Here is a 12206-nt window from a genome sequence, read left to right on the forward strand (position 1 = left end):
TATCTTTTTAAGTTAGCCTAATTAGAAAATATTGAAATGATTATAATATAATATGAATGTTGAAGTTTAAAGGCTGAAAGAAAGAACTCGGTACATGTGAAATACTGCAAAAGATATGATGCAATAATATGATGGCGCGTTTTTTCAATCTGCGTCTAAAAAATATATCGGAAGCAGTAACCCGGAAGTCTTGAAAGAGCAATTTTACCACTAGCACCACCACCCTTAGCTTTACACGATCACCCATCCATATATATGAATCAAATTTTAAAATTTCTAAAGTAATCCTTTTCATTTGTAATAAATGTAAGTTGTTGATTAATTGTTTTTAAAATCATAATATAGCTACACTAAAGGGCAATTAATGACAGGGGAAGCTGCAACCCAGCGACAATCTAAAAATACTTACGTCAAAAAAACTTCATCTATAAACCATTGGTTAATTATTTGCTAATTTTGTAGATTTTGCATTTAAAACATTAAAAAAAATTTTTTTTTTTAATTTGCATCTTTGTATGAACTACTACTAACCGAAAATTTAAAGCCTAGTTTAAAGTACACTATTATTTTGATGAATAAAAAAAATATCTTTTAGAACAAATCACAATGAACTTTTATCTTTAATTTTTATATTTTAAAGCTAAAATCAAATTATAGTATAAAAAATTAATATTCACAAGAACAAATAAATCTACAAGAATAATTTACTAAATAATAAATATTTCCTCACTAGAAAACATTATTTCAGAAATTTATAAATGTGTATTATCATTTATATTTGTAGCTGTACCTTTCATTTGGGGGGGGGGGTTAAATATAAAGAATTAATTCAGAATAAACTATTTTTATGGGATCTAAACAAAACTTTGTATTTAACAAAAATAATAAAAAGAAAATAACAATGTTTGACTGATAAATGTGCATCCTCTTTTAAAGCACATGAGGTAGGCAAGTCATAAAAATCACATTTTTGTTTCAACTTCTACAATAAAAACAATGTAGAGTTTGGAAATAGGTTTACCGTCGCATGACTGAATTTAAAGACTGTGGTTGTAAATTACCACTAATGTGATAACTGTAGGTAGTATACATTGCATTTTGTGGTCTACTAGGTTGAAGAGTTTCTTGGTATGGAGTTTGACCATGCATATTTACATTGACCATGCCCATCTGTACTGCTGCAGAAGGTGGTAGTTGTGCTTGATTTATGAAACCAGCATTAGTAATATAACCAGTATTTAACATAGCTGCAGAAGGAGCTTGCTGAATTCGATAACTAACCCCATTTATAGTATTGTAACTAGCTACAAGGTTAGGACTAAGAGCAACATTTGTGTTTCTCTGCATCTGGCGATGATGAAAATGGTATTTACTATAATTATGAGAACTAGATTGCATAGGAAGCTGAGATTGGAGACCAGTCATAGCAGGAGTTAAAGAACGCTGCATTTGAGGAGGTGGTGTCATATTTACTTGTGGGGATGGGGGAGTCATATTGGGAGGGGGAGTCATGGTATTACATGGGGGATTGGTGGGAACAATATCCATTATTCCATTTGTCAACTGTTGAAGTTTTGCAAGACTGCAGCTAGTGCCTATTTGTGAAGGTGTATTAGGTGTGGGAGTGGGCGTAGGAGTATAGGTGTAGCTAGGAGATTGTATGTGAAAATTAGGTGTGACTGATGATACAGAACAAGAGTTTGGAGCTATATTTGGGGATACACCAACATGAGTCAATCTTTGCATAGCACCAGAAATTGTGCCAGATGGATGATTAGTCACAGAGAAATTCTGTGAAGGCTGTTGAAGTTGATGATGATTTTGCATAGAGGCTGCAGCAAATGCAGCTGCTGATTGTGGCTGTATAACTGTTGCTACAGGAACACCAACCATATATGATCCTGCAACAGGACCTCCACCTGCTGTAGCATTGCTACAAGGTACACTCATGTTCATGGCATTCATGTAACCATTATTTGTGTTAGGTGCAGGACCCACAAACAACGCATTGACTGCAGTAGCATTAACACTCACCATGCTAGACTGCATCAAACTGGAGACTGGTCCATTGGGAGCAATGTTAGCCATTCTTTGGGTCATCCCAGAGGAGTGCTGCTGCCTTTTACGGTTTGAGGTATTTATACAATGACCAGAAGTGTTATTGTGATGGGCCTGTGCTTGCGCCTGAACAACAGCTGCTTGTGCTGCTGCAGCAGCAGCAATCATTTCTCTCCTACTAGGATTAGAGCATGCTTCAACATTGGCACAATAAGAATTGTTATTTAACTGAGCACAGTCTGGATAGGACTGTGGTGAGGATGAATGAGTCTCTACCGAATTTTGCGCAGTTATTTCACTACTGCAGACTGATGTAGGAGACTCAAGTCCCAATTGGCAAACATCGATTTCCACAGAATTATATCCGCTATTAGTTGAAGAGTCAGGTGTATACACTCCCATGCTTGACATTTCCTGAGGAGTCGGTGTATGCTTAGAAACTATGGTTCCAACTGGAGTTGATGGATTGGACAATTGTGATGTCTGAGATAGAGGTTGAGATATTTGTTGAGGGAGTTCAACAATTATTTCAGGCTGTTCCATCATTTCCTGACGATATGCATCAGAGTTGGATTGTTGAACATCACTTTTGTGTTGATCAGCATAAGAACAGTCATGAATGCTCTCATCCATCTCACTGACATCTTCCATTACTTGACAATCAACATTTACCTCTTCGATTTCTTGAACTTCATTTGAACTAAGCATACATTCTTCTTTGCAGTCATCTTGAGAATTGTAAGGACTCAAATGATGGTAGGTCCTAGAATGATCGGATTCTGGTGTTTGTGGAGTTAAAGGCATGTCGATGGTTGATGTATGCTCCATTTGTTCATTTATTATTTCAACCGCTTCCCTAACTTCGTTATCTTCTTCTTCATTTTTAAGCTCATGTTGCATAGGCATTCTGTCTGAATCATTCATAATGGATTCAGATATTTGCATAGTGTTTCTACCCAGATCTTCATGTCTGGGATGAAAGGCAATTTCCACAATATCAGCATCAAGATCATCGGGAAACTTTTCATTTTTCATTTCTTCGTTTTCTATTTCAAGAGATTCCACTTTGTTATCTTCGACGGGAATAAAATTATCATTCGATTTATCTTCTTGTTCAGGTTCTTGTAAACAAGGTTCTTCTTGATATATAATATCTTCTTCAGAATCTTTAGTTTCTTCAAGAAGTGGGGTAACATCTTTATTTAGACTCAATTTACTGCTTTCTTCATCTACTTCAATAGGCACGTGGCTTTCAGAACCTGTTCTAGAAATAATTTCATTTGGATTTGCACTATCTTCCTCACATCTAGACCTTTCTATTTCTTCAACTTCAAGATCTTTATTATTTGCAGTATCGATAGTCTCTTCAAGTGTTTTGAACTCCTCCTCTTTTTTGCTCATTATTTCCTCTATTGCTATTGTCTCAGGTGGAACATGTAATATACTTTCAATCTAGTAAAAATAATAAAATATATCTTTAGAAAAGAAAACATTGCATGAAATAATAAATAAATATTTCAATAACTAAATATTTCTGATTTTTCATGCAATCAAACCTTTAATACTTTTTGAAGGATCAGCAGTTAAAATCTTATATTTCAAATACAAATATTATTAGATAATAAAACAAAATAAGTAAGAATTAATATAGCTTGACATCAATGGAATAAAAATTGAACACAATTTTGACATACATTTAAGCAAAATAAGTGTTTTTGAAAGCCATAAAAATTATGAATTAAATATTATTATTTCTTTGATCAATTTCATATAGAACAATATACATATCATGAACAATTTTTATAAGTTTTAGTAATTTAAGTCCACAGACATTAAAAAAACTCAATTTTTCTCATTTTGCTCACGTTGTATAGGTATATAATAATAATTAATAACACAAATACAATTTACCTTATAAATAAAAAATATTGAAATTTAAAAACAAACGAAATATCACAAATTGTTCCAATTTTAAAATTTTATCAGCTTACTATTTAAACAGATTTTTGGATGCCAAACATAACATTGCTTCTATGAAACAACAAGGTATTAAACTGAATTAGATTAATAAGATTTTTCAACATAAAACAATAAATGTTTGTAAATTATTGTACACAAGTTATTTTCTTACTTAATTCTATAACTAATTAACAGAATTTTTCTTTTTAAAAAAACTTATTATCAGGAATTAGGAAATAAACATAAATAGCAGTTGAAATTTATAAAAAATATTTTACCTCTCCAGTAGTAGCATCTTCAGAGAGATCTTTATCATCTGGTTCTTCTATAATTGGCGATCCAGCTTTTTGCTCAATGCATTCCATAACAAGAGCCTGTAGAAGTGGTGGAGGAGAGAGATCGTGTTCAGAAGCAGAGTTTACCTCTCGGGAAGATACATCGTCATCAGATAAAACAGCGGGAAGCAAAACTGGCGGTGTTCTTACGCCATCTCTCTCTACTTCTTTCTCACTAGGTTTCCCGTCTTTCTTTTTCATTTTAACCTTGTGTTTCCTTTTGTCTTTCGAAGCCTCTTCTGAAAAACCTTTGCCTTTATTCTTCTTCCTCAATTTCTTACAGCGTTCCTTTTTGATCCTTTTGTGTTTTAATTTTCGTTGGCACTCAATATTTAATTTACTTGATTTTTTAAGGAATCCATGAACTTTTATTTTTGAGCTCTTGTGTTCACCCAGCACAGCATATTTCAAAATGTCTGCAAGAAATGTATCTAATTAGATTAGTTTTTTTTTCCTAACGAGTGCAAATGTTAGAAAACAAAAATTAGAATTATTTTACAAGAATCAATTTGACAAAAAAAAGAAACTATACATGGTTAATTTTGATTATTTAGTTAGTAATTTAATCAGTTCTTTTTAAATAAAAATAAAATAGATTACTGAAAAATTGACTGGATATAAAGTTATTCAGAAACAAGGCTTTGTTTTTCATTTATTCTTATTACCTTTTCATAACTTTATTAACACATTGAAATACATGCAAGCTTAGTCAATTTATTAATTATTTTATTCTCTTTGTATTCAGAAACTACATTATAAAAAGCACCTTCTTTCAGAATGCACTAATATGTTTTTACAACGCTTGAAAAAAAAAGTGACAACTTCACTTCTTTATAATTCATGTTCAAAAACACAATAAAAAATTATTCATGATCACTTCTGAACATAAATAATACAAAGAAATAAATTGCAAATACTAAACTCTACAAAATACTGCAACCAACAGGCAATGACATTCTGACCAGGAAGAACTCTTTGTACCCTTGCTTTTTCAGGGCACTAAAAATAGTGGTAAGAAAAGCTGCATAACTTATTGTAAAAGCAAATGTGAAAAATAGAATAACATGATGGCACAATGACAATAGATGACTTTAAAAAATAGATCTAGTGGATGCATACGTTGATTATAGAGCATCTGCTGAATTTAAATATTATCCATAACCAATAGGATGAATGGGTATCCATTAGATACACCACAGATTTCAAGTATCACACTAGTTTTAAGTCAATGTATTAAAAGCACTATCTCTAGTTTTTTTTTCCTATTTAATAAATAAGTGTGTCTTAAATACACAACAAAGAGGACAAATTTACTTATTGATCCAGCAAGATTACTAAATGTTTGATCAAACTACGCACAGCTTTAGATTACTATCAAAAGATTCAGGTAGGAATTTAAGGACTCTCAAAATCCATATCTCAAAAAAGGCACCTTTCTAAAGTTCAAAAAGGGATCCTTCACTAAGCGATCCCTTTCTTTCACAAAACACATTTTACCACAATGTATGATAAATATTTCTTTTCGCATTCTTGTTATTCAAAATTAATCTCCCTTTACACAAAAGTGTGTGAGTGAACCAATGACTAAAACTTATTTAAATGGACTGGAAGAACTATACTTAAAGAAGATGAAATTTTTCTACTAACCAACAACTGACAAGTTAGCATGCTATAGATTTTCAGTATTCAGGGATGAGAATGGCCAAAAGGCAAAAAAGCTGAATTTCCACTTAAGTAAATTTTACGCATGTGCAATCGTTTAATAATAAATTCCAGAAAATTTAAGATAATAACAATGTTTTCACATAAAAATTGTGTACTAATTTGGCATATGAATGATTTTATTGAGAGTAAAAAGTAAAATTGCCAATTGAAAAAATAAAGCTAGAAAATTATATTTTTCTTCAGTTCACATTAGACAATTAGTGCTTGAGAAACTGCCTGGTTTAGCAAATTAAAACTACCGAGAACATACATAAATATACCAATTCTTTAAATAAATACTGTTACGTGATTTATAGCAAATGAGTCAAAATTTTAATAGCGGTAACACCCAAAATTCGATATCATAATTTTTACATTTTTTGTTGTTTTTTAAGAAGTATATATTATACAAAACAATAGCCCAAAACGATTTTTTTTCATTTAATTTATTTTACAAGATATTAACAATTAAATTTTAAAGCTCTTTTTAATTAAAAAATAAATATCTAAGGATAGAATGAATGGATTTTAAAAAAATGTGTCTCATTTTACGCGGAAATAATTGAAGTTTTTGATAAAATAATTACAATAAAACAAATGTTTAAAAATTTTATTTTTTATTGCAAAATTAAGTTGTAAAATGAAGAACAAAAATGTTGTTAATGTCGTACAAAGTTCAAACAAAACCCATTTTAAAGTAAATTTTATTCTGAACAAAATGACTTATTTAAAAAAAATAATATTTAATTCATAATTATTCATAATTATTCATAATATTATTCGCATATAATTATAAATTATTTATTTATTATTTAATATAATGTTTGTTATTTTGTGAAACATTAGTTGAGGTTTTTAAATTCCCTCCAAGTTAACTGATACAGCGCAATTGAGCGATCAGCGGAGTGGAGTGGCAGAGCCCACCGCGGTGCAGCGTTTCGCGAAAAAAGCTATAACTTTTTATGTAATTGCGATCCATTTTTTTTTGAAAAGCCATTTTGTTCAGAATAAAATTTACTTTGAAATGGGTTTTGTTTGAACTTTGTACGACATTAACAACATTTTTGTTCTTCATTTTACAACTTAATTTTGCAATAAAAATTAAAATTTTTAAACATTTGTTTTATTATAATTATTTTATCAAAAACTTCAATTATTTCCGCGTAAAATGAAATACATTTTTTTAAAATCCATTCATTCTATCCTTAGATATTTATTTTTTAATTAAAAAGAGCTTTAAAATTCAATTGTTAATATCTTGTAAAATAAATTAAATGAAAAAAATCGTTTTTGGCTATTGTTTTGTATAATATATACTTTTTAAAAAACAGCAAAAAATGTAAAAATTATGATATCGAATTTTGGGTGTTACCGCTATTAAAATTTTGACTCAAATATATCAGTAACATAATTTTTTAAATTATTTAGAAAAGAAAATAAACTTTTACAATTGGAATCACCATGTTTATATTATAATCTAATCGAGCAAGAGCCCTGTGAAACATATCAATAACTGTGAAGTAGAAATATATAGTAACTCCTTAACATACAAACAATGTTATTTTAGTTTGAAAATTTAGATGATAGTCAGTAACTGTTTAGATAATTATTTTTCATTTAACAAGAATTTTGCATTTCATAGTATAAAAAGCAGTAACATTATTTTTTAAATGAATTCTTTTTCCAAAAAAAATTTAATGACTTTTTAAGTGATTGCTTTTGTTTGCTATATCCTTTTTTTATTATTTTTGTTTAATTTCCGATTGCTGCAAATACTTCATGTTTCACAAAACAAGCAAAAAAAACAAAACAAATCCTTTAACAAGATCAAAATGCTTGTAATACAGCTTGTGAATGAAGGGTGCTTCAGTTGCGAAAAGTTTTATACCTATTTATGTAGTAATAGCAAAACTGACACAAACAGATTGGTGATTAATTTAGTCGTTAGCTCATCTTCAAATATCTCTTCACAATTACTACTTTTTCTTTTTTTCAAGCACAGAATGTAAGTTTTGAATCTGTTCCAGTTTTGCTGAAGTTACAATGCCCACACATACTAATAATCGTCGATAGAAAAACATTAACCTTTATAGTAACTAATTCAAGAAAAAAAAACTTACTTCTCACAAGAATCGCGATAGTTGATCTTAAAATCACGTGAAGACAAATTGCGATTTCGGATGTTAAAGTCTCGTGAATATGAATCACTATAATGGATTTTGAAATCAAGTGAATATGAAACTCGATATTCGATCTTGAAAATGAGAAAATGCAAACTGTGATATAGAATTTTTAAATCGCGAAAATATAGATCACAATTCATAATTTTTAGATCACATAAATACAAATCAGGATTCATAATTTTTAGATAGTGTAAATACGAATCACGATGCATAATTTTTAGATCTCGTGAATCCCAATGCCTTATTTTTAAATCGCGTATAAATAAGAAAATCAATGTTTGATATTATAACCGCAAGAGCGAATCACGACATAGGATTTTAAACTCGCGAGAATATGAATCGCTACCAAGGATTTTAAAAATGCATAAAGATAAATCGCGATATCGGATTTTTAAATCTCGCAAACAAGAATCGCAATGTATGATATTCAAATCATGTGAATAAGAATTGCAACGCACAACTTTTAAATCACATAAATACCAAAAGCTACGTTTGATATTAAAATCGCGCAAATAAGGATCGAGATATTAGCAGATTCTGGGCTTGGGACTTCTAAAAGGCTTGTCTGAAGCAGCGTCGTTTGACTTACGAAAATATTAGCTATCTGGTGGGCGGGTAAAAATGCGGAAAAGCTTATCTTTTGCACGTAAAAGCGAAGAAAATATCTAAAATAAGTAAAAATGTGGAAGGGGAGCTGCGTAGTTTGAATTTTCTGTTTATCTTTGAAAATCAGAATATTTATTAAAAAAAGTAAAACTTTTAGAGAATTCAAAAGACTAAAGTGAAAGAAGCGGAAAAATCTCATCCCTGAGTATTATGTGTTCATAGTCTTATTTGTGATTTTCATAAAATATATATTTCATAGAAATAGGTCTCATGACAATTTCTCCCAAAACAAGACACCAGCTAGAAACTCTGGATTTACCTATATATCACAGACAATCAGATTATATGCTTAGATAGGATTATCTTACAATTCTTTCACTTGTAGCAAAAACAAAATTCATAAGTCAAAAAAATTGGAGAAAAAAAATAGTGTACAATGTAACAAAAAAAAAAAACACAAACATAGACTATTGCCAAGAAAAAAGATAATGCAATAAAGCAAGGAAAATGAGAAGCAACTACCGAGGAAAAAAATCAGAAAAGAGTAAATTAACTCACCTGTTTCTTGTTTTTCCTGATACCTTTTCTGCATCTTTAATTTATGTTTACGTAAAAGTTTTCTTTTTAAGTTTTTAATTTTTGCACTTGTATATTTTAAATAATCTATTGAATCATCACTTGAATCTAATAAAGAACTATGGAGGCTAGATAGCTTAATCTTTTTCCTTTTAGGTTCATTTAAAAGTGTATCAAGATCAGACAATTTTCTTTTATTTTTATGCTTCAGAAGTTTCCGCCTCTCTCTTTCTTGAGTTAGTAAACAAGTTTCACATTTGATTTTTTCTCTTGAATACCAAAGTCCACCCACAAAAACTTTTTCCATTTTGTTGTTAGTCTTTGTACGCTCACTAAGGTACTGTTTCTTTTTGTCACGGACTTTAGAGGTTTCTTTCCGACACTTCTTGCAATTATCATTTTTAACAACCCTCTGAAAAAAAATCATTTATTGAGAAGAAACCAAGAAATAAAATTTTAACAAGAAAATCAAGCAGTTCTAAAATACATGTTATAATAATAATAGCACTATCTGAATTTTCATCAAAGTTTACAAATGTAATTGAATTATTACTTTTACAAATTAAGATTTCTAGAGTAAAAAGAGACAAAGGAAATTTTTTGCAGTCCCATAGTAACATATTTTTCCCATTAAAGACACTGCAAATGAGTCTCCTCTTAAGTTGCCATCTCTTGAGAGAAAACTCTCTAGGAAAAATTAAAGCTCTTGTTGGGCAAAACTATGTCTTTACAGAAAGGAAAGCTTAATAAGGTATAGCCTAACACTTTTTACCTCTAGGTCTCGAATAAAAATCACACACAAGTTCTTTTTAACTTATGATCATTTTAATTAATATTATAGCCATAAATAATGTGCTGCAGCATATAAATTGAGGAACAATTATAAGTATCACTTAAAAAAGGAATAGAAAAAATACACAAATGTTTTTATTCATAAATTAGAGGGTAAAAAATGTTCAGTAATTTCCAGTACATACGCTATGGCCTATTTGTATTTTAAGGTTAAATTGTCATGTTGAGCAGCTTATCCAGTGATTTTATTTTCTTGCAGGCTCAGCTATCGACATGGAATTAATAAAAGAATAAACGTTAACAAAATATTCTGAAATAATGATTTGTTCTGAAAATGGTTTATTTTTTCTTATTTTCAACTATTATTTTTTTATTAATATATGGTAGGATAAGGCACGTTGTTGATTGGTGATGGGCTGACTGTATCACGTCACCTACGAATGTGTAACAAATTCCCAATATTACAATATGAGAATAATTACATGCATGCTTGTGTTCTGAGGATTCGGAAAATAGGTTAAAACAATAGTGCAAAGCAAAAAAATCAAGCGCTGTGAAAAATCACGAAGCCAGAGTTTAAGTTCAAACTCACATTTGCAAGAGATAGTTCTAAAAAATGGATGGGTAAGCAAAGCACGTTTGTCGAAAAGAGACGAAGAGGAGAAAAATTTCTTGCCATTCTTATTGATGTGATTCATCATCATATCATGATTGGCAGAGTTTACTTTCATTCCCTCCCTGAGAGAATGTTCTCAGGAGTGGATGGGTGGGCAAAGCACTCTGGTCCATTAAAACGAAACATTTTTTTCCCCTTCTTGTTCTTATGGATGTGGTTATCAGCAACGCATGATCAGCATGCAGTGTTTCGTTTTCATCCACCCCCATTCTACTGAAGCTGGTAAACAGTTTCGACTTTCTTTTCACACCATGATGAAAGTGCTTCTAAAGTTGCTTGTGGATCTAAGTTTGTGCATTCTACGTTTGAAAGTTTTTGAGTTTGTTTTCGTTTGTGATAGATCGGTGCAAAATGTTTTTCTTTTTTGAGTTCAAAATTTCTTATTTTCCTCAATAATGGCTAATAACCATCATGACTAAAGTTTAAAGTACAGCGTGTATGGGAGAGTCTCCTATGTAATGATAATAAAAAAATTTTGAAATATTGTAAGCAGGTGGAGAGCGTATGATGGTGAATTCTTTTATCTCAAAATTACGGCAGTATATTTAGGATTTCATTTTACCTTATTATCCTTATCCTGAGATCCATATTATTTATAAAACTCGTAAGTATAAAACAATATTTTAGAGCTCTTGCAGAACAGAAATTTTTTCACTCATCTGTAATTTATTATTGCTAATAACACTTCAATGAAAAATATTAAATAGACAAGATAGTTTGAAAGATAGACAGCTAAAGGTTTTTTTTTTCTTCAAAAATAATTAAAAAAAACTAAATTAATGAGAAAGTTATAAAATGACTTGCTCAGAATGAAGTTTACCTTTTTATAATCACCAAATATTAAAATATAAGTAGTTTTAATAAATGCCAGATATTATATATAGATAATCAATAATTAATCTAAGAAAATATCCTAAGTCAAGCCTAATAAAAAGAAAAACAAAAGGGATACTCTATAAATGTCTTATACGATCAGTGCTTACATACGCATGTGAGACCTGGACAATGACCCACGGAGATGAAAATATAATAGCTAGACATGAGAGAAAAATACTGTAAAGCATTTTTGGTGGAATAAGTAGAAGCGGTACCTGGTTTAGAAGATCAAACACGGAATTTTACAAAGCATATAAAGAACCTGATGTCATTAAAATTATCAATATTCAAAGAAAATTCAAAAAAGTTTTCAGTGCCAGGCCAACAGGTACAGTCCGCAAAAAAAAAAAGATATCACCCTGAATAACTTTTGTTCTAATGATCGGATTTTCACGATCTAAGTGTCAATCTTAATGGTTCCCGGGGGTGACCTCAAATATG

General features: G+C 30.3%; 1 protein-coding gene across 2 annotated transcripts in view; it reads right to left on the reverse strand.

The window, feature by feature from the left end:
- Positions 1–806: 806 nt before the first annotated feature.
- Positions 807–12206, reverse strand: part of LOC107436490 (uncharacterized) — a 42731-nt gene continuing 31331 nt past the window's right edge. For both annotated transcript variants that reach the window (XM_043054298.3, XM_043054300.3), the window contains 3 exons: positions 9404–9833; positions 4296–4768; positions 807–3510 (listed from right to left, as the gene is read on the reverse strand). In XM_043054298.3, the coding sequence (XP_042910232.2) occupies positions 1018–3510; positions 4296–4768; positions 9404–9833 (3396 nt within the window). In that variant the 3' untranslated portion in view covers positions 807–1017. The remainder of the gene's footprint in view (positions 3511–4295; positions 4769–9403; positions 9834–12206) is intronic.

Source organism: Parasteatoda tepidariorum, chromosome 7, assembly GCF_982258835.1.
Source record: "Parasteatoda tepidariorum strain Cologne lab strain chromosome 7, Ptep-v5.0, whole genome shotgun sequence".
NCBI lineage: Eukaryota > Metazoa > Arthropoda > Arachnida > Araneae > Theridiidae > Parasteatoda > Parasteatoda tepidariorum.